Here is a 24,260-nt window from a genome sequence, read left to right on the forward strand (position 1 = left end):
AGCACCCCATTCAAAACCACTGGGTTTAATAAATCAGTCATCCTGTCTCTGTAGGTGGACACTGACATCCACAACACAGAAGCAGCCATTCCACCCCCTTTTGTTCTTGACTCGCCTTCCTTTGCTTGGCTTGGCTGCCGGCACTGCCTTTCCCCAGGGGAGCTTTTCCACTGACCCCAGCGGTTGAAAAGCAGCTTCTGATAGGCAGGCAGCTCCTTTTGCCTGAACATCCCAGCTCCCAGCGAGCTCAGCCGGGTTTATTTATAGCTGGCTCCTCCCCGACAACCTTCTATTTCGAGTCACCCCCGGCAGAAGCCATCTCGCTTGGTGGCAGGGATGGGAAGCAGTCGCATGCACGGATCCGTCTCATGGAAAAGGAGCCTTCATCAGATTGACAGGCAGCTGCCGCTTTCCTTTTGTTAGAGTTCTCTCCTACAGACTAGATCCTGGATGTTTTGTTCTGTTTTTTTTTCATTTTTAAAAACCTTCTCTTATATTTTAAAGAAATGTTGTAAAATGTGTCGTTTCCGGAATAAATCAAACTGCACCTGAGATGTAAACCCTTCCCTTTCCGTATTTTTTTGCCTCTGCTTCCTTCTGTATTTTGAGATTCATCTCTCCTATTGCTCTGGAGTTGAGAGAACAGTTGCCTCCTTTCCACTTCTTCTTCCTACAAGGATTTTTTTCATCTCTAAACACTTTTTATTTTTCTTTCCTGGTGGCTCCAATTTCTTCTTGGAGGAGGCCGCCTTACCACCACGACCTCCCCTTGTTTCAGTTGTGAAACAATTTAAGTTTTACTGTACCACAAGGAGGACAGATGTGTGCATGTGTTTCTGACTAGTCTTAATAGGGGGATGCTGGATGACTTGAAATGGCAGTCTAATGTAAGAAAAGGCACCCCCCCCCTCAAAGCCTTTGATTGTGCAACGGATTGTCATAAAGGAAACTGAAGTGGAATAACAGTGTGCGACCGCTCCTTGGCATGCTTCTTGTATCCTCGGTGTGGGGACTGCCAAAGATGTTGCAGACAATTTATGAAACTGAATCGTGTTTCTCTTCAGATGGAGTCTCTGGGCGCGAGCCATCCTTGGAACTCCTGTCGCGGGCACAGATCCATGCCATACCTGTGGCAGGTGAGTGTTTTAAGGATCTTTAAAGTGAGACTTTAAAATAACGGTCTTAACTATATTCAGGTATGCTTGAGGTTGGTTTGCAACTAGGGACAAAGTACTTGGCATGTTTAGGACATCAGAGAGTTCCTGAGCAGTCTACAGAGGCAACTGAGCCTCAGTGTTGGGACTCCCTGTTCCATAGAATCTGGCCTTTATGGGCCTGCAAGCAAGATGGAAATGAATCTCAGGTACCTATCCCATTTGGAAAACATACAGTCTTTGTGCAGAACTGGTGCCTGACAGATTTCAGTATGCTTATATGTAGAGCCATCAGTTTTCATACTGACCACTTGAAAATTCTTGCAAATCTGTGAGTGAGGATTGAATTTGAATCAGACCTCAGTTCCATAACATTTTGAAATGCTAATGTTCTGTCACTGAATATGTAACAGACTGTATGTGCAGAAAAGTGTCTTTGATCATAGGAAAAATGTTTTCCAGTCAAAGGTAAAGAATCACAATCGCCCTCTCTGTGCTCTAAAAGATTAGAGTGCCAGGTTTCCTATCCAACGTAAGGCCTAACACCTCTGTTTAAATGAACAAAATAAATAGCACTATAGCACTCCACCCTAGAAGGTTATTGCTAATCTCTAAAACCATTTCTTTATTATCCTGTAATAGATTGGGCCCTTTGCTGAATAGAAAATACAGAACACTTGAAAGGCAGAGCCCAAAAACAGTATTTGGGACTCAGAGGTCATTTTGAAATTTAGGTAGCAAAATGGTTTCGAGATGTGTGTTTTAATTTTTGAGACTTTTAGGAAACTGTGGAAGTGTTTTGACCATTTCACTATCATTAAAGATTGCATTGCATCCCCTTGGCTGGAATTCTGTGTACAAATATGATTTTAGACCACCTACATGTTTTTGCACATGTGCTTTATTTGCTGAATAGGGGGTCTGTCACTCTTCAAATTTACTTCCAACTATCCTAAAGCAGGGAAAATCACATTTCAGAGCTGAAGTACATTTGAAATAAACCCACTGTGGTGAGGATGAAGTAAACCTGTTTTAAATTGGGAAATCAGTGGTTTTTAAACCACAGCATGGACTTCTGTTGGGTTGAGCTCTGCTCTATAGAATACTTAGCATTACAGTTCATACCAGCTTGATCACACTTCATTTGGTTTATGACTCACATGAATGTGAAATTAAGCCTTGGATCTCCCAATGAGTTCAGCATTGTTAGATTAACACTTGAGAATAATTTCATTTCAGGAAGGAATTACTTTTCTTCCCCCCCCCCCCCCCCCCCCATAATCATTGGGAAGCAAATATTGTGGAGGATGTGTGCTTGCTGTGCAATTCATAAGACTAGTTTCTGAAGAGGCAAATCTCTGGAGTTATGTTTTTAAAGATATATAAGTGTGTGTGTGTGTGTGTGTGTGTGTATGTGTGTGTATATATATATATATATATATATATATATATATATATCCTCCTTTTACAGTTTCCCAGCGATTTCCCATCTAGATTGTTGATCAAGCTGACATTGTGTGACCTCAGATTGTTCTATAGACCTTTTCTGGAAGCAATCTCAAAAGATTATTTTTAAAAACCTTTTATGGAGGTTATATTGCGATACCTGTCTTGAGCCATTACCTGCAATCCATTGATGTCAGAATGGTTCTGTATGCCACACACACATGTATGATCTGGCACAAGTACAGCATGATATCCTTTCTATCCAGCTGTTGTTTTTTTTATATGAACCAGGTGGTGGTCTAAAAATGTAAAGTTAGGTCCGAAAAATAATTTGAACAGTTTCTTCAGGGTTATTTAAGGACATGTATACACATACGTGAATTGGCTTTGATTCTTATCTGCTTGTTGATTTCACCCAGCAAACAGCACAAACTCTTCACTGTCAACCATTGGATGGACATAACTGTGAGGTAATACACTCCAGTCAACATTGTGTTGTTAGCCCCAGCCAAAGTAGATCTGTGCAATCAATAGTAACTAGGTAAGCCAGCTCTTACGTAAGGTCTGTTCATTCACCATATCTCTTTGAGCTGGGACTAACAGTAGGCTTCTGCCTTGGAAGGCCAAGGGATACCTCTCCCATAGATGAATGCAGCTAACATGCTTTTTGCTAAGGCCACATGCTCAGTCTCATCCTGTTTAGAGCATGGGTAACTTGCACACCCTTTTGTACTGGTGAGATAGATGTCAGGATTGACACTTGGGCCTTCAATGATAGCTCATACTCTGTGTTGCTGAGTGTTTATATCTGGCAAAGGCACAGAAGGGGAGGGGAAGAGAGTGACTGATCATATTTTATGGTTTATTTGTTCTTTTCTCCTTTATTGTAAGGCTTGACTCATTCAAACAGTTTAAAACCAAGTTTCAAGGGCACAATACTCTTATTATGGGGAAGAAAGCTCTTTGTTTCATGGATTCTGAGGGAGGTATTTTTGGATAATCCTTTCTGAGATGGGATGAAATGGTCCTTTGATATTTTAAAGGGCTGGACTTCCATAGAATTCCTGTAGAAAACTTGTCAGTAATAGAACCTGCCCTGAAGAATGGGATTTTTGTGTCTTAATTGTAAACCTAGTCATAGCATAAAAGCCTGGATAAGTTACATTTAAGAGAACAGTGCCTAGAATCTCTGAATCAGTGACTTTGTAGTGTAAGATTGTGGGTTTTGTAGTCCCAAAAGTAATGTTCCCAGAGTCTTTGTATTATATAGTATGAATGAAGCTGCTGTAACAAAAGAGGGTTTAAAAAGATGCCCTTCTTCTTTTTTTTGGAAAGCTGGATAGGCGTTATATTTCTGAGCATTTGACAGACATCCCTTTGGTATAAAACATTATAATGAATATTACCTGAGACTAACTAGGAATTTTTCTCCAGTTTACTAGCTTCTCTACTTTGTATATTCCTGGAATTTTAAAAAGTACTGGGACCTAGTATAGTTAAATATATTACAGGTATCTTGGGAAATACCTGTGTCTTCTAGAATATGTTAACAAAATGTACAAATATGCTAAACCAGTGTTTCTCAAACTGTGCTCCTCCAGTTGTTTTGGACTTAATCTCCCACAAATCCCAGCTAGTTTACCAGCTGTTGGGAATTGTGGGAGCTGAAGTCCAAAACATCTGGAGGAGCACAGTTTGAGAAACTCTCTCTAAACATTTCTACACATAAATTTGGGGTTCGGAAATGGTATACGTTGCTTAAGGATGTTATGTAATCTCATTTCTTGGAGATTTCAGGTCTTGTCTACATCTGCTGCAAAAAGCAGTTGGGGATGAGGCAGGAGAAAGGACTGTACCATTGAAGATTACAAGATGGATATCATATTTTTGAATGCATCACTATGCAAAGTCAAAAGACATAAGACATCCTCTGGTAACATCCACCTTGCAGATAGACTAGACTTTCTTTTTCAATGTCCAGTTTTCTACTGACATCATTTATTTATTGATTTCACATAACTGAGCATTCAGATCATGACTCCCCTCCACCAAATCTGAGGTCTGGGGTAATATGCTAAATACTGTCCATTTAATATCAGCACACTTTGTTCTGGTGCAATTGTAAACCAGGACTAAATCTTGACAGCCATACCATACATAACAAGAAGAAAAATAATAAAGCTATTTAAGAGATGGCAAAGTAGAAATATAGGTGGGTTACATAAAAGCTGACATGGCTTTACAGAGTTTAAAAATGGAATAGGAAAACGAAACAAAAACATACTCTCAGTTTCTCTTATTTTTACAACAAGCAGCATGAGTGAGATGTGATTCCGGGGTAGTGCTTCTACACAAACAATTTATTGTTTCAGAAGTTGAGAGAAGGTTGTTGAGTCTCATAGTTGAGTGGATATTTGCATCATGCTGGAGGACCAAGGGAAAGTGGCGTAGAAAAAATTGTGAGGTTTGGATGTTTTTCCAGATTGTAGGATGGAGATTTTGAAGAAAAGCTTGTGTAGATTTCTATCATTAATGCTAAAGGAAAATGTCCTCCTGGATCCAGCCCAGTGTCTTGCACCCTTAATTTTATCACTCAAGAATAGCCATTTGAACATAGTTTAGGCATTGTATCTGGGCTGTCACTTGTCTAAATTTTGGACCATGTGCACCCTTATCCACTCTTCAATTTGTAATGTGACTTAAGAAAAAGCAAAGTCATGAACAGAATAATTGAGGAAATTATATAATGTTGTGCTTCTATAATACATTTTGGCTTCTAAGATCCTAGCCAGTTTTCAAAGTGGATGCTGTTTTCCAGCAAGCATTGGAAGCAAAGCAGTACTGGAAGGGAGGAAACAACTGGAAGTTTTGTTGAAGCAGAACTCAGGAAAACATAACCATGAAGGAGGCATTGAAGATCCTGTGCACACATTTACACCACACACATATTCATTATGGTGAAATCACGAGCATTTTCACCCTTCTCACTTACCATTTCCAAAGTTTAATCAGACATGGCTTGTGTACTTTTTCTCTCAAGCAACGATAGAGGAAATTTGTTTTTCAAACAAGCTGAAAAAGATTCTAAAGCCAAAGTTCTACAGATGCATATTTAGAATGCTAGACACTGCTAGCATCTCAGTCTGTTGCCTTGGAAAGTATTTGCAGTGTAATCATGGAGACATGAAACATACACAGCCTTCGAGTTTAGAAATCTAAACAACTATAACAGTTTTCTCCAGCAATCAAAATTGTCAATTTTGATTGCTGGAGAACATTGCTATAGTTGTTTAGATTAGTATTCAGATTGCAATAGTTGTTTAGATTAGGATTCCGATTAACTTGGTATCTGGCTTTACAGTTGCTTCTGTTTTTTTTTCCTGCAGAGTTTCCAAACCACACTCTTTGGGGCTCATTCAGACTGATTAAAAAGACCAGACAGACCCAGTTTTTGTTCCTCTTCTGTCTGATTTTATTTTGGAGAGCTATAAATGTTTTGTTTATTCCAGAAATATTTTCTGTCAGCTCCTGGTGTGATCAGAGATCTTTTTTTATACTAGCTCCCTAAGTCAGTTTATCTTAACCCAGTGAAAAATCAGAAAGAATGTGAACAACATCTGGGACTTTTTGGTTAGTCTTTGTGACCTTTGTTCAGGTAAACGTAGGGACCATTTGTATTCCAAATGGTAAGCAGTAAAATATATAAATCACAACTCCCATCTCCTTTCATTCCTCCATCTTTTCTTATTCTTGTGCATGTCAATTTTCGTTCCCCTGGACCATTATTATCCTTCACTTGCATTTTAAACAAATAGGAATAGTTTGTGACAGGAGTGGGAATGGGGGCTGGGGGGAACATGCCAGTGTCTAAGAATATCAGGGTGGGTATTTTTAGTGCAAAGGTCTAAGCTGCTTATGGCTGCCAACCAGATTTTAACTCGTGTCATTACTGCACAGGCAGTTCTTTCTTCATCATTGTGGTGCTTTCTTTTTATCTCTTGCTCAAACTCAGAGCAAAAGGGATATTGTGAGTGTAGAGTCTGAAAAGTATGAATCAACTAGTGTAATAATATGTTATAATCTTTCGATTAATCTATTTTTTCTGTTATAAACCTGTGTTCACTACTGAGTGCTGTTTCAGAAACCAGTTGGAGGCATGAAAAAGTAACAAAGATATGGATGAAAACACAAGGTTCTGGCTGAAATTTCTGAAGCTGGATTTGGGAGGTGATAGGAGCCAAGGGGAGCTTCTACCACCTGCATGGTGCTAGTTTTGGAGTTTTGTAATTCCTTCGTAAGCTTTTCTAGTGGCTGGTGGTTTTTGTGTCAGTGAGGGTGATAAATCCACTCTGGGTTGGATTCCAGACTTTAAAGGTGCTATCCTCCAAATAGATTCTCTTTTAAAGTTTGGAAGACAACCCAAAGTGGTTAACGAGCCTCCTGACATGAGAGACACCATCTTCTACTTCTCTCCTAAGAGAGCCTGCCCTCCTCGGAGATATTCGTCTGGTCAGCCTTATGTCGATACCAGGGAAGATTCTGGAAAAGATCATTAAGGAAGTGGTCTGCAAACACTTAGAAACAAATGCAATCATCGCTAATAGTCAACACGGATTTATCAAAAACAAGTCATACCAGACTAATCCGATCCCTTTTTTCAATAGAGTTACAAGCTGGGTGGATGCGGGGAATGCCTTGGATGTAGTATATCTGGACTTTAGTAAGGCCTTCGATAAGGTCCCCCATGACCTTCTGGCAAAAAAACCCCAAAAAACTAGTCAAATGTCGGCTAGGCAAAACTACGGTTAGGTGGATCTGTAATTGATTAAGCGAACGAACCCAGAGGGTGCTCACCAGTGCTTCCTCTACATCCTGGAAAGAAGTGGCGAGTGGAGTGCCATAAGCAGGGTTCCGTCCTGGGCCCGGTCCTATTCAACATTTTTATCAATGACTTAGATGAAGGGTTAGAAGGCAGGATCATCAAGTTTGCGGACAACACCAAATTGGGAGGGATAGCCAATACTCCAGAGGACAGGAGCAGGATTCCAAACGATCTTGACAGATTAGAGAGATGGGCCAAAATTAACAAAATGAAGTTCAACAGGGACAAATGCAAGATACTCCACTTAGGCAGAAAAAACGAAATGCAAAGATACAGAATGGGGGACGCATGGCTCGAGAGCAGTACGTGTGAAAAAGATCTTAGAGTCCTTGTGGACAACAAGTTAAACATGAGCCAACAATGTGATGCGGCGGCAAAAAAGGCCAATGGGATTTTGGCGTGCATAAATAGGAGTATAGTGTCTAGATCCAGGGAAGTCATGCTACCCCTCTATTCTGCCTTGGTTACACTACTCCTGGAATACTGTGTCCAATTCTGGGCTCCACAATTGAAGAGAGATATTGACAAGCTGGAAAGTGTCCAGAGGAGGGTGACTAAAATGATCAAGAGTCTGGAAAACAAGCCCTATGAGGAGTGGCTTAAAGAGCTGGGCATGTTTAGCCTGAAGAAGAGAAGGCTGAGAGAAGACATGATAGCCATGTATAAGTATGTGAGAGGAAGTCATAGGGAGGAGGAGCAAGCTTGTTTTTTTGCTGTCCTGAAGACTAGGACGCGGAGCAATGGCTTCAAACTACAAGAAAGGAGATTTCATCTGAACTTTAGGAAGAACTTCCTGACTGTGAGAACCATTCAGCAATGGAACTCTCTGCCCTGAAGTGTGGTGGAGGCTCCTTCTTTGGAGGCTTTTAAGCAAAGGTTGGAGGGTCATCTGTCGGGGGTGCTTTGAATGCAATCTTCCTGGACTGGATGGCCCATGAGCTCTCTTCCAACTCTATGATTCTATGATTCTATTCCAAGCCTTTTCTGGGATGACTCCGAGGAGAAATATTCCATTTTCAGATCTCATCTAAGCAGCAAGGAGTGAGTCAGTGTGACTAGCCCTTTTATGGGAAGCTCAGTGATAGGTTGTGTGCTTTTAGTTATTTTTAATTTGACTCATACCTTGCATTCCCCCCAAAATTGGGAATCAAGGCAGCTTTGCATGCAGAAGATGCCATGTCAAAATCCTAGCCTGTCCAGGTAAGACTGATTTCCTGCCTGAAACCTTGAGTGTTGATGTCAGTACACAGTACTGAGATAAATGGAAGAATGTTTCTACTTCTGATGAGGGAGCTTCCTGTGTTTCTTCAGGCAGAACAAAAAATATGTGAGCAGTATTCTACCCAGTTGCTATTGAAATGAACTGTCTGTTCGTTTTGAACATGGTCCCATTGACCACTTTTCCTCAATGAATGTGAAGACACCACATTAACTGACAAAAAATTGGCACTCCTCTTTCCCCGGTAGATCATTTAACTGATATATACGGTGATACAATACAATAATGTCAACCTATTTGGTTGCCCTTCTGTGCTGCCTCCTTAATACTCTCAGCCCTTCTGTATAACATTTCTGGTGGACCTAATTGTCCCTAACTCTGGCTGATGTAATACATTTTTCAAAATAAGTGTATACATTTAGATTTGTATTAAATTTATTCAAGGGTAAAAGATGCAGAACGTTCTTGGCATATAGTTGACAAGTCTTCTAACACAGTTCTGTTTATAACCTGTCATGCTTGGAAAGCCAGCTGATCAGCTTTATAATATCAAGAACACTCAAACCAGCAGTAATTTTAGACACCCCCACCTGCATTTCTTTCTGTCTGTGTTTCTTGTGTCCTTTGATATGATCTTTTATGTTTAACCAGCTTCAGATATTTTAGCTATCTGGAGGTCTCTTGCTTTCTAACATGCCTTTGCTCATCTCCTCTTCCTGTCCATTTTGGCTTAGAAGTCCTCCGACCTATTGCATGCCATGGGCTGAAGACCCTATTTCCCTTGTAATTGGTGGGTCAGTGGGCGGGGCCAGAATCATGGTGTGTAGAGCAAAAGCCACTGTGACTTTCATCCATCTTGGGTGCTGGGCCACTATTTACTTAATCCTAAACAAGTTTAAGTATGTGTAATTGCATTAGATTGCACTAATCCTTTGCTATCTAGGAAGCTGCATTATATCAGGGAAACTTTCTATGCTGTTCTTTTAATCTACTCCAGGGCCTAAAACATTTCCAACATTCATTTATTATTTATTTATTGCATTTCTATACCAGTCTTCTCACCCCTGGGGGGACTCAGAGCATGTCAAAATGGCAAAAATTCAGTGCCGAAAATACTTATAAAGCAATACATAACATAACCAAATCAATAGCATATAAATATGAATTAAAATCATTAAAAATTACAAAGAAACATCATCACATGAACATAAAACATATTAGACATTGCACCAGTCCCATGGTTTTGAGGTGTTTCAGTAATACTATCACTTGCCAAATGCCAGGTTTTAATTTTTTTTTCTGAATACCAGGAGGGAGGGTGCCAATTTAATCTTGCTGGGGAGTTCCACAGTCAAGGGGTCACCACCGAGAAGATCCTGTCTCTTATCCCCACCAATCGCACCTGTAAAGGCAGTGGGACTGAGAGCATGACCTTCCCGACCAATCTTAACCTTGAAATAGTTAATAAAGGGAGAAATGATTGGACAGGTAAGCTGGACCAGAACTGTTTAGGGATTTATAGGCTAAAGCCAGCACTTTGAATTTTGCTTGGTGGCAGACTGGTAGCCAGTGGTACTGATGTAACAGGGGGGTTAAGGAACCTGGCTGCTGCCTGTTGGACTGCTTAAAGTTTCCGAACAGTCTTCAAAGGCAACCCCACATAGATCGCATTGCAGTAGTCTGTCTGGGATGTAACATTTACAGTTTCAAAATTGTTTTAAGATCTTGTGAATTTTTTGATGACATGTGATTACCTGAAGAAATGCCCTTGCAAGCCATCTGGTAATGTCAGCTGGCTACTGAAGAGCAGGATGCAAATAATATCTGGCTAGAGTTAATACAGGTTTATCTATGCGAGTAGTATCTGCTTTGATTGGTAGCAGATTTCCAGGGAAAGAGGAAAACACGTGTCATTGGAGTCACATGTTATCTGATTTTTCTAATGGAATATGCAACATAATTAGTCTGATAAGAGTAGTTTAACATTGGAACCAATAGATGAAGCAGAGCTTGGAAGCATTAGTGTCTGAACGATTGCTGCATGATCTGGGAAATTGTAGCCTACAAACATGTTTTCCAAGTCCTGTTTTTGACTTTTAAACTTTTTTTTAAGTTTATGATTTATTTTTTAAACAAGCAGGAATTGGCACTTCTGATAGCACCTACAAAAGAAACAAGATCACAGTTTAAATGCTCAAAATATGGTTCTTGCATTAGGAACATTCGCTTTTTCTACCAATACAACCACCATCTTTTGCTTAACCTATAACTTGCAAATTGGCTTTTTTCCAGTGACATGCCATGTTCTGCTTTTCTCGTTTTTCCAGAATCATGGCTTACATTTTTGCTTGTAGACTGTTCAATATTCCTTCAGGATAAAACTATACATGAGAGGCACTTACTGAGGTTATTTTGTTTCATAACATGAATCTAGGAAATTGTGGTATATGCATTTGAAAGGAGTATTGGGCAGGAGCGTTTAACTTTCTGCTTCCCTGCTGATTCTCTCCTGCCCACATCCTTCCATCCTTTGCTTCTCTTTTTCCATCTCAAAGATCATGAGCAAGAAAATACCAGACTAAATAACAGACTTAAAATAGCTGAGGGTGAAAAGATGGAAGAGGGTGTTTATAGAGGACTAACAGCCCCACAAAAACCTAGCACTCCCCCCATTTGATTCTCACAAGTTGCACTACCTTGACAGAAGGGATTTGAGAACATGTATCTGCAGAGGTAAGGCATAGCTCAGAGTTACATAATAAGCAGAGGGTTGGAGAGAGGAAAGCAGAATCTTTACTTCTTTTGTTGATGCAAATTAATTGCTCGCAATGTGAGCCTGGCATTTTCCCTTGCTATCAATTAAAACCACAAGAGTCTGCTTGTGGGGGCTTCCTACCTACGCAGATCCCTCTCCAAAGAGACCAATAAGTCTGTTGTTTGCAAACACTGCAAAAACTTCAAATTTCCTCCAAGGGAAAGCTTGGGGAGAGGGTTATTCTGACACCATTTCCCTGTCTTCACAGATCCATCCTCAGGGGCAAATGACTTAATAGGTACCAACCAGGTGTAATGGCTCTTTCTACTTCCAGCAGAGTGCCCCACAAGAAGGGGTGATTTCGAGTGTGTGTGAGAGAGAGATGGGAAGAAAAGGAGAGAATGTTTAACTCTTTCTCTCTGTTTCATTTTTCCCTTTAAAAAAATCTCATTTGAAAGCATTTTGGAGTTGTGTTGCTTACAGAGAACATGTTATTTACTTACTTACTTACTTACTTACTTAGACAATCCCTTGTTGGCCAAGTAGGATAGTCTTCCAAGATCAGAATTCTTGTGAGTCTGTAGGTGGCTGTGGAGCCCTATTCTTGATCTGCATCTTCTTCCGCAGTGAGGGCATTGGTTTCCAGGTGGAAGGCAGTCCCAGTCGGGGTTGGCTTGACGCGCCTTCCTCTTGGGACGTTTCTCTCTTTCACCCTCCATTTGTGCCTCTTCAAATTCTGCAGCACTGCTGGTCACAGCTGACCTCCAGCTGGAGCTCTCAAGGGCCAGGACTTCCCAGTTCTCAGTGTCTATGCCAGAGTTTTTAAGGTTGGCTTTGAGCCCATCTGTAAATCTCTTTTCCTGCCCACCAACATTCCGTTTTCCGTTCTTGAGTTCGGAATAGAGCAACTGCTTTGGGAGATGGTGGTCAGGCATCCGGACAACGTGGCCGGTCCAGTGGAGTTGATGGCGGAGGACCATCACTTCAATGCTGGTGGTCTTTGCTTCTTCCAGCACGCTGATGTTTGTCCACTTGTCTTCCCAAGAGATTTGCATGCAGGACCCCCATAATAGTATAACCAATTTGCATGGATGGGATTTAGTTTCAAGAAGAAAGTGACTTTCAGGGAAAGGGTTAAGCATTCTGCTTCCTTGTCTCTCATTAAAGTTATCAGCCTCTTTGATTGCTTGGCAGAGAAAACACACTTTGATATAACTGCAATATAATGTGTAATTTGACCCCTCTGCTGTGACCCCATTGCTACAGTCTCATTACATCTTTGTGTTAGCCTTCTGTCATTGTTTGCACACTTTAACAGTTGATGGAGGAAGTCTAGAATCCCATTCAACGCCTCAATTGATTCCTTTCCTTCTACTATCATCCCTGATGCAGGAAAAGATAATGTAGAGGAGGCAGAGTTTTATCCTCTAAACTTCCCATAACATTTGAGTTCAGCCACCCATAAAAAAGGGTGTGTGTAGGAAATCAAACAGGATGGTAGCAAAATTCTTACCATTATCTTGTTCTCTGGATCACAGCTTGGGGAAGTTATATTTTGCATTGCAACTCCCACAATCCCTGAATCATGAAGGGAAAGGTTACTTATCCTTTTAGTGGAGGGATTCCAAGAATTAAATTCCAAGAAAATAACACGTCCAAGCTTTGTCTAAAAGGTCTGTCCATATACAGACAGACTTTTGAACTTAAAAGCTGCTTTCAGTTTTCTGAGATGCAGCACACAATGTCGCTGAAACACATTCCCAGTTTGAGAGCCTTCTAGGTGTGCTGGACTGCCATTCTATCATCCTTCCACCTTGGTTATTACAAGTCACCATATTTGGAAAGTGATTCATTGAGTGAAGGAGCCAGTGTGGTGTAGTGGTTTGAGCATCGGACTATGATTCTGGAAGTCAGAGTTCGAATCCCTACTCAGTGATGGAAATTCAATGGATGACTTTGGAGAAACCACACTCTGCCTCAGCGGAAGATAAGGGTAACCCCCTTCTGAACAAATCTTGCCAAGGCAATCCTATAATCGGTTTGGTTTACGATTGCCATAATCAAAAACCAAAATGAAGGCATATGACAAGTGTTGGGTAAATCCAGATTTGAATATTTGATGTAGATGAGGGGTTTCTGGCTTCAAATCCTCTCTTAGTCCCAAACATGGACCAGTCATTCTGTCTCAGCCTTGCCTATCTCACAGGATGGCCATGTCACTGAAATTGCATGTGGGTAGTTAAGTATATTGCCCTTGGGAAATTTGGGTAAGCTGTTTCTGAAGTTGCTCATGCTTATATTATTATTGATTGATTTGCCTATATCCTGCCTTTATTCCATGACCCTATTACTTTCGCAGGGGTTTCTTATACACAATGAATAATGAGAGTTGCATTTACCAGTTCATTTTCCTGTAATGCCCTGTGTATTTAACTGACGTAGTCCTTCTGACCTTCTCAGATTGAGGAGCATATCACATGCAGATCTTCTAAGCTTTCTTTGTAGTTAAGGCTACATAAGCATACTTTTTCTGTTCAAAATCTTGTCCTTTTAGTCCTGCTCAGCAAAGGCCATTAGACATAGAACTTTTTGCTGCCACCCACACTTCTGAAAAGAAAAGGCAAATCTAGACTGCCTGTGTCCCTTTTAGCCTGGTCTTGAATAAATGGAGAGAAACACTTTGGGCTGAAGTGGTGCTAGGGAGGACCCGCTGAGGCGAGTTTGGAGCGAAGCCGAAAGAGCTATAAATATGCCGAGTGTTTGTGGTGACGACAACTTTAAACCTCAACAGCTAAACCAGAATTTGGCAAAGGCTACATGCTGAGGAATTTTGAGGTGGGTTATAAAACTCCTGAAAATAGATTCTGAGAAGGATGGAGCTCTTCCATGCAATCTGGTTTGCTAACGTGGTTTTGGTAGCATTCCTGTTTTCCCTTTTGCCGTTATGATGGTGATGATGGAAGGATGCAGCTATATCTAATCTGTGCTGTGATGTGGATCTTGAAAGTCTGGTTGATTTTCTTAATAATTTGACAAAGGGAGGGATTGTAGTAGAACAGGAAAAGAATGAGAAAGGAAAATTAGATCTAATACTGTCTTCCCCTGTTATGCCCTCCAGAAATACTTGTTTTTAATCTCCATAATCTTCATTCAGCATAACTTTGGCCATGCTAATGGAGATTATGAGAGTTGTAGTCTAATTCATATGAAGGGGAGTAGGCTTGGTAAGGAAGTCATACTCGAGAGAGGAAACCTGATGGAAACCTTAGATGTGGGAGCACACTGGATGTGCCACTATGGTAACAACCATTTAGCACATAAATGAAGGTGTAATTATGCTTTGGTACCTTATTTTTTTGTAATGTAGCCATTCAACTTGTACTGTACATTTCCTGTGAACAATGCTTTGGTGATATGGGTAAACTACAAATTTGTGTGTATGTTTGTGCCTTCAAGTTGTTGACTTATGGTGACCCCATGAATTTCCTAGTGTTTTCTTAGGCAAGGAATAACCAGAGGTCATTTCTGCAATGATATATGGTCCAGAACTCACTTTACTGAATTGTTGTTGTGGTGTATGTGCCTTTACATTGTTTTCTGTGACTTATGGGAAACTTAAATTTTTATTTATTTTATTTATTTACTTTGCTTGTATACCGCAATTTCTCAGCCTTGTAGGCGACTCAACGCGGTTTACAACAAGAGCAAAAGTCAATCCAACAGCATACAAAATTTAAAAACCATTAACAGCATAATATACAAAATGACACATCAATAACAACACATTAACGTCTCGTAACTAGAATCGTGATCCAATTCGTCTTCCATAATTTCGTTTCCTATATTCATCGTGTACATTGCATTGTTTAACCGAACGCCTGTTCGAACAGCCAGGTTTTTAGTTTTCTTCAAAACACCATTAACGAAGGGGCTGATCTAATGTCCATGGGAAGGGCGTTCCACAGCCGAGGGGCCACCACAGAAAAGGCCCTGTCCCTCGTCCCTGCCAGCCGTGCCTGTGATGCAGGCGGGATCGAGAGCAGGGCCTCCCCAGAAGATCTTAGAGTCCTTAGAGTCCTTTTTCTAAGGCTCAGAGTGTATGAATTGCCCAAGGTCATCCAATGGTTTTTCATGGCTGAGCAGGAAGTCAAACTCTGATATCCAGATTTACTGAACTCAGTCACTGGAGCCTCTAAAACAGTGATTCCCAACCTTTTGTGACCAGGGACCACTTGACCAGGGATCTCTCTCCAACATTAATACCAAAAAGGGTTATGAATCAGTTTTTGGTCAACTTTAGATTCAGTTTGGGATGCTGATTCAGAAAATTGCATTGGATAGACCACATCAGCTCTAGTTTCTGATACAGAACATATGCCATGTTCAGTGACAGGGAAGGAGTGGCAGATGCCATGAAAGGAGCTGAAATAAAATAAAATAAATAACATAAATAAGTAAAGAGGAAGGAGACTGGCGGACCAGATTTTCATCCTCGCGGCCCATTGGTTGTCCGCGCCCCACAAGTTAAGAACAGTACTCTAGAAGCTGAATCCTTTTGCAGGATATTAAGCTTTTGTGAAGAAATATTGGTGAAGGTCCATTCTCTAAGCAAAGCCATTATACCATAAATTTTGTTGATTCCTTCTAATTCTCTTGCTTAGTATAGGTCATTTCTATTGTGAAGGGTATGCAATGCTGATACAACCATGCCTGAAAAGGATTTCTTGTTCATATGACATTTAGATATGTACATATATACCTTCAAGTTGCCTGTTGGCTTATAGAAGCTCTATGAATTTTATAGGGTTTTGTTAGTCAAGGAATGTTCAAAGGTGGTTTTGCAAGTCACCTTCATCTGAAATCAAGCTGACAGCATCAGGCATTTGTTGGTGGTCCTCGTTCAGAGTACTAACCAGGTCTGACTTTATGTAGCTTCTAAGATCAGATGAGATCTGGTGCCTTTAGGGTATTTAGGATGGCATGATCTGAGGAATAAACTAAATGGGACAACTCAGCCATGTTCTCATCTGACCTTGTATAGATTTCTCAGTTTGGGAATATGTTTCCCATCAGTCATACCTCCCTCTGCATCTTGATTTAGTTCTGTTACTGTTCAGGGTAGAAAGCCACAAAACATTACGTACTGCCTTATTGATTTATTTAAAGCATATATCTCTCATCTGTCAATCTGCCAGGAGCCCCGAGGCAATATACAATGGATATGAATTACCTACTCAAATCTGAATGGAAAAATCTGACCATAAAAGTGGCCTATAGCTTAAGTGACACCCCCAGCTTCCTTTTCCTGTTCTCAGCTGAGTTTTGGATAATTTTTCTTGGTAGCTGATTTTTCTGGATACGCTTCTGTCACCATTTTGTAAGGCAAGCCTTATGTGCATCTAAAAATACATACCTGACATGAAAGCACCTTTTCTGCTGCTCTCACTCTAGTGCGATGATATAGTGGAGGCAGAAACCACAGACATTTTGAATAATACATGTTCCATTTTTGTCCTTAAAAAGAGCCCCCGAAGTGCCTTGCATAAAACTACACAGCAATAACACGGAGAACAAAGTAAAATGGGAAAGCATAATCAACAAGGGAGAATAAAAATACTTACTGAAAGTTAGGCATTATGTCATGTGGAATTCCGGTAGTGATGTTGATGGTTCTTTGAATATGTGTGTGATACCTCCACTCTTGATTGGTCTGTTTGTCCATCACAAATTCATCGGATGGATTGATTGTATTTCATAATATAGATATATGTTCCTGGCTGCTGTTGCAAATTTCCGTAGTTTGCTTTGTGGCAGTGTCTTGATGATGAGGTAAACTGCAAGATGGCCCCAGCTTGCTAGAAAATACCTTATCCATTTTATGATACCCTTCATTTCTCCCTTGGAAGGAAGAGGCGGTACACAGAATCTAGTAAGAAGAAATAAGGACTCATTGAAACTGGTGGGAGAAATCAGATGTGCCAGCTTAAACTCCATTGGAACTAATTGCAAATGACTGAGTTTGGATCCAGTATTTATTGTTTGATCCAGAGCAGTGTAAAGGCAAAGGTGCCTGTTGAGGGACAATTATATCCTGGATTTGATGTGTCATCAATAGAAAAGTCCTGGGATTTGGGACGGGAGACTCCAGCTGGAGATGGAAATTAGTGGGGAATTTAGGCAGAGGCATCTTGGGTGAGTAGAGCTATACTTTTGGGAAAATGCAACAGAGAGAATAGGAAAGAGTATGCTATTGTCCAAATATGTAATTTGACACAATCCATATTTTTTTCTTTTTCCAGTTCCTCTCACCCAAGTTTCTGATGCATAACTCATGGGGAACTTATAGTAAAATGTTGATACTCCCATTAAATGTTGATACTCCCATTGTATACACATGACTAGTACTTTTAGCTCGTATCTGCAGATGTGTATTTGTCGCTGTGTGTTACAAATGTGTTCTCCGTTCTTAAATCCAAATCAGGTGCAAATGTGTGATGGCTCAGGAAAACTTCAACAGCTCAAGATAGTGTCATGGATATGATTGTGTTTATTGTACACTGGAGTTCTGCCTCTTATTATTAGGCAAACAATGCCCTAACTTAGATGCTCTGTTTTCAGAATGTTACAGTAACTTAGGTGTATGTTTTTTTTTTTCAATTGGGGACTTTAATTATTATTATTATTATTATTATTATTATTATTATTATTTCTACCCTGCTTTTTCTCTCCACAAAGGTGACTCAAAGTGGCTTTCATTAAAAGCATTTCAATACAATTTGAAATATACAAATATACAAATATTAAAAGAGAATTAAATATAAATGGCATTTTAAAAATTCAGTTAGAATCCATAAAACCTTATTAAAAACATATTTAGAGCTAAAACCACAGGGTAATGGCAATGGAACTCCCCCAGACCAATGTTTCTGTGACCATGTGATTGTGTTTATGCTCCTCTGAGCTGCTGCTCATTGTGAGGCACGTGTCAAGTCAAGTCCATTGTTAATAACAATAGACCAGCACAATGCAAACTTTGCATCATAATGCAAAGTTGTGATGTACACATGGCATTATTCAGAGCCAATAAAATACTCAAATAAAAACAGGGGGTCGTTTGGCCATATAAATGGAAAGAACCGAAGTTACTGATCAACAAACTTAAAGTCATTTCTTGATGATCACTTTCCGCGAGAGCCTCAACAAATTTATGTCTGGTTTTATAGGCCACGATAGTGAATAAAATATCTGCTGTTATTTCATCAACCAACCATCCTTTGCCTGTGCAAACCAAAAGCACAGATATAAAATAGGTGATACATGGCTCAGCAGTACTACATGAGAACAGGACCTTGTGATTGTAGCTGATCACAAGTTCAACAGCAGCCAGCAACATGATGCTGCAACAAAAGAGGCGCATGTTGTTTTAGCCCACATTAATAGAAACACAGTTTCCAAGTCTTATTATAATCATACAGGATTTATATTTTCTCCCATTTGACTTTCCAAGAGGAATGGCTTGAGGACAAGCATTGCCGCCCTAAAGAGACTTTCTTTGCTGTCTGTGAAGAAAGTTGGCATGCCTGCTGGCTCAAGGTTAAAAAGCAATTATGGAACCATTTCCTTTTGTTCCAGGCTTGATGTTATGTTTAAAAGAGGTGGTGCATCCCTTGGCATCCCTTTGGTGACCACATTTTGCTTGATGTTACAGGCAACCCAAATGGTAGACTTGTAACTGAAAAAAAGTGAAATCATAGTTGGCAGAATAAGTTATAGCTTAAGTCATGAAGGTGGGACTGGGCAAAAGGACACAATAATGTTAGCTACTGCCTTTTTTCTTATAGAATCCCTTTTTTTGAAAGATGAATGATCATGTCCACGTGAGGAGAAAACCTCCTCTACTGTGTTACTTTACAAATTCCCCATAGACACATTTATTTGCCAAATACCACAGGCAAACACATTTTACCAACACTTTTTATTTGTTTGTTAAAGCGAGTTGTTTATTTGTTACTGTTTGTGTGTATAAAACATTGTGTCACTTTTTGTGTGTGTCAGGAGTGACTTGAGAAACTGCAAGTCACTTCTGGTATGAGAGAATTGGCTATCTGCAAGGATGTTGCCCAGGAGATGCCTTGTTTTACCATCTTTGTGGGAGGCTTCTCTCATGTCCTCCATAAGGAGTTGGAACTGACAGAGGGAGCTCAACCCCCGCTCCCCGGATTCTAACCTCCGACCTGTCAGTCTTCAATCCCACCGGCACAAGGGTTTAACCCACTGGCGGATTCATGCAAACTGGAGAGTTCTCAATTTTCTCCCTTCTTTTCACCACCACTCACATTCATTATGTTTAACTTAATGTTTGATTATTGAGGCTGAGGTTTGTCTAGAAAAGAATTGCACCTTTTTCCTAGAAGCCTTTGTTCCCTTTTCTCCATTTGCAAGTAGACAGGGTTTGGTTTTAGTTCCTTAATAGAGAAAGAAAGGTAAAAGGCACTTGCTGCTTTGCTTTCCTTGTTCTAAGGTCAGTTAGCTTGCTTGTTTGCTTTCTCCATCCCTTCCCCTCCCTAATGTGGCTTGTTTGCTCTGCAGCACATTTTGTTTATTTCCAGTCTTCTGTTTGTGACCTGGATTTCATGGATTGATGAAGGGGATATGTGAGCTAAATGCGTTCGGAGAACAGTAGGAAGAAGGAATTTATTTTGGCTTTATCTCTAAAGCCAAACAGAACCACTTCTTGCAAATGTGTGGCTAGGAGTCCTTGGGGGAATCTTTCTCCCTGAATTTTCAGAATGAAAGGAATGAAATACGAACATGAGAGAGGGAGAGCAGTAGCTGCAACATTCCTGCCAATTCCCATCTTAGAGGGTCACTGGCACATTCAGTTTCAGTCAAAGACTGCAGGCATCCATCTTGCCTGTCCGCTTGTCTGCATCACACTAGCACACGCTACTGCAAGGCTAAGGAAAGGCTGCATTAGTATTCAGGGCATCCTTTTCTCCTATCCCTCCCCTGAATCATCTTCCCCTATCCCACGCCGCCCCCAACTTCCTGTTTGGATTAAGAACAGGTTGTTCATTCAGCTGTGCAGGGCCCCTCACTCGCATACAAATGACACTGCGTCTATGAGTCGGTTACTCACAACTGCAGAGGGTTCATTCAGCAAAGACACCTGCTGCAGTGCTGGAATGAGCAATGTTGACAGTGGAAGGGAAGGAAGAAGAGTAAGAAGCAGTTCTGATGCAGTCTCTTCCTACGTCGCGTTCCTTTTTTTGTTTGCACCTCTTCCCCACCCCATTTTGTCAATTTCAAAAAGATGCTATTGTCTTTTCAAGGTCAGATCTTTTTAATTGTGATATGAGATCAACCTGTCCAGATTTGTACCTTGATTCGGTATCTACAAGGAATGTAAAGAGAGAGGCCCAAATTTTAGAAGGTTTGCTACTCCCCCACTACTCTGCATTTGGGCATCTGTCTGGATAAGCCTTAAAAAGACAGAATAGGCTTAAGAATTCCATCTGTTTGAAAGGCATCGTTTTAACTGATGCTTCTTTGGCTATGAAATGCCATAGGTGAATACCGAAAAATGGCTTAAAATATATCTAATAATTCAATTTCATTGCTTTTAAAAGAGGCCTCAGTGTTTTTCAAATCCTGGATATATCCAACAACAAACAAAAATACCAATAAACATATGTAGAGTACCTTTCTTTTACTAAGATTTAATAATAGTATGGAAGAAGTCTGGAAGTTGCACGCTACAACTGGCAGCAGTCATGTCTTTATGAAGCATATATATGAGCCCCCAGTGGCGCAGTGGGTTAAACCATTGTGCTGGCAGAACTTCTGGCCGACAGGTCAGCAGTTCGAATCCAGGGAGAGCAGGTTGAGCTCCCTCTGTCAGCTCCAGCTTCCTACCCAGGGACATAAGAGAAGCCTCTCCCAGAAGGATGGTAAAATGGCAAACATCTGGGTGCCCCTTGGCCGACGTCCTTGCAGACGGCCAATTCTCTCACACCAGAAGCAACTTGCAGTTCCTCAAGTTGCTCCTGAGATGAAAAAACAAAACCAAACAAAACTTATCACTCCAATCCCAGGATTATCTGGGATTGATACCAGCATCTCTTTTCAAGCATTGTTTCTTTAAAACCTTGCATTAAAACAAAAATACAAATGAGGTGTGGGCAAAACACACCTTGTTTTAGAGGTAAATTATATTTCCTAGATGCATATTTTGGGGAAAATCCAGGTTTTTTTAATCAATCAAAAATATTTGTATTGTCGAAGGCTTTCATGGCCAGAATCACTGGGTTGTTGTTGGTTTTTTCGGGCTATATGGCCATGTTCTAGAGGCATTCTCTCCTGACGTTAGGAGAGAATGCCTCTAGAACATGGCCATATAGCCCGAAAAAAACTACAACAACCCAAAAATATTTGCTCTTTATGGGGCCAAAAAACATTCTTGAAGCTTGCATGATTTCCACCCTTGTTTTATTGTATGATGTTTCAAGATAAATCCGAGCATTGATTGGCTTTTTGTTTGTTGTTATTCGTTGCATAGCTGGCCCCTGGAAGTTTCTTCTGTCTCTCTTTCCTTTCTCATGTATTGCAGAAAGAGTCGGATTAATTTCCCAGTTGCTGGGCTCTAACTTGTATAGCTTGTTCTTAACAAACCTCCAGACGCAAGCAACAGAACATGAACCTTTTGAACTGTGACAAAAGTGAGATTGAAGAGAAGTTTGTTCAGTCACATACCTGTAAGGCAAGTCCTCCCTCCATATAATCAACTTGTCCTTTATGGTGCAATGCTGGGAGAGGCAGGAAAGGTCATCTGGATGACCATTAGATCAAAAACACTGTAAGCTGGGGCCTGCAATTCCTACAGCTGAACCAGAATGGAAGATAAAGGAAATCGATTTTTGTGTCAAATTATCTTATCCAAACTCGGTCATCTCAATGTTTTACGCACTGGCTTGTTTTGGATGTCATCGTGTCAATAGTTTTTAGGGTAAACTGATTGAGGCCAAGTCAGACGCGTGTTGTGAAAGTTCCAGTATGACTTCTCTCTCTGTCTCTTACTATCATTTCTTCATACAAAACATTTATCTGATTTGCAGTACTCCATATGAGCCCTTACTCTCCATATACTTCTAGCTCCGCTTTCTTGCTCCATTAAAGTTTTGATTTTCTTTCCATACAGGCTGGCAACTTGTGTAAAAAAAATCCCTGGGCTGGTTTGTCCCAGTAAATCCACATTGAACTAGATTATATGGCAGTGTGGACTCAGATAATATAGTTCAAAGCAGATATTGTGGATTATCTGCCTTGACATTCTGGGTTGTATGGCTGTGTGGAAGGGCCCCTTGTTACTTTTTTCTACTACTTATTTGCTTGTCCTCTAATCCTGGACCCAGTTTAGCACCATTACCCATATTCATGCTCCTTCTCCCAGCATGGCTTGATATCATAATTAAGTTTGGGCGGCAAAGGAGGAAGAGTATGTTTGTTTGTTCACAGAGCAGAAATATTAACAAAGAGCATAGATCTCCTTCCCATCTTGTCTCTGCATTTGTGGCAATGCAAAAACACTACACAAATGGAAGAGACAAAATGGGAAGGAGATCTATGCTCTTTGTTAATATTTCTGCTCTGTGAACAAACAAACATACTCTTCCTCCTTTGCCGCCCAAACTTACTTAATTATGATATCAAACCATGCTGGGAGAAGGAGCAGGAATATGGGTAATGGTGCTGAATTGGGTCCAGGGTTAGAGGACAAGCAAATAAGCAGTAGAAAAAAGTAACAAGGGACCCTCCCACAGGTTTCTGCCTTGAGAAAAGGTTCTATAGCATTGAGATTTCTTCAGTGATTTTCACTGTATATAATCATGTATATCTACAAATTTTAATCAAGAAATCACCCCAAAAACCCTGGGTTGATTTATCCATGGATCAGTGTAAGTACTGTACATTGTCAAAAAAGAAAGCACCCCCTTCTCTGAAGCCCCTTCTACACTGCCATATAAAATCCGGATTATCTGGTTTGAACTGGATTATATGGAAGTGTAGACTCAGATAATCGAATTCAAAGCAGATAATGTGGATTATCTGATTTGATATTCTGGTTTATATCGCAGTGTAGAAGGGGCCTGAGTAGAGTGGCAAAAGGTGAGAGACGTGTCCTTCCTGAAAGAACCGAAAAGAGATTTGTTGCTCTCTTTTTGAATGCTTGGGTTGGGAATATTGCAGCTGGGGCATCTAGCCCTCTAAGGAGATGTTTGCATTCCCCTTGTTTGTTGGTGTTTGCATTCCCCTTGACTTATTACAGTTTATAACTATAAACTGAAAATCTTGACGTATGCATGAGATCAACATGAGGATATAGGGCAGTGGTTCTCAACCTGTAGATCCCCAGATGTTTTGGCCTTCAACTTCCAGAAATCCCAACAGCTGGTAAACTGGCTGGGATTTCTGGGAGTTGTAGGCCAAAACATCTGGGGATCCACAGGTTGAGAACCACTGATATAGGGCATATAGAGTAAAGGCAAGAATGGAAAGTGGTTGTTTCATGAACTTTGTGTTTCTTCCCGTTTGCAAAATGGAGAGATCAGAGTACTGAACCACATGAACTGTTGAGTGTCATTCATCAGAGCTCATCGTCTGAACCCCACCACTTTCATTTTTAAAAAATCAACACTATTCCCAAGTAGTTTTCAAGATATTTTCTACTTTATGTGGTTGTCTACAACTGTAATAAATTATTGATGGTCTACTCTACATGGTCCTGTCTTGAAAGCCATACCAGCC

The 24,260-nt window shown here is 40.5% G+C and overlaps 1 protein-coding gene across 1 annotated transcript in view; it reads left to right on the top strand.

Moving 5' to 3' along the window:
• The first annotated feature begins 295 nt into the window (after positions 1–295).
• HDAC5 (histone deacetylase 5) overlaps positions 296–24,260 on the top strand; it is a 94,982-nt gene continuing 71,017 nt past the window's right edge. Inside the window, 2 exon segments of the mRNA XM_060780796.2 lie at positions 296–942; positions 945–1,136. Of these exon segments, the coding sequence (XP_060636779.2) occupies positions 858–942; positions 945–1,136 (277 nt within the window). The 5' untranslated portion in view covers positions 296–857.

The sequence above is a fragment of the Anolis sagrei genome, chromosome 6 (assembly GCF_037176765.1).
Source record: "Anolis sagrei isolate rAnoSag1 chromosome 6, rAnoSag1.mat, whole genome shotgun sequence".
In the NCBI taxonomy this organism is placed as follows: Eukaryota; Metazoa; Chordata; class Lepidosauria; order Squamata; family Dactyloidae; genus Anolis; species Anolis sagrei.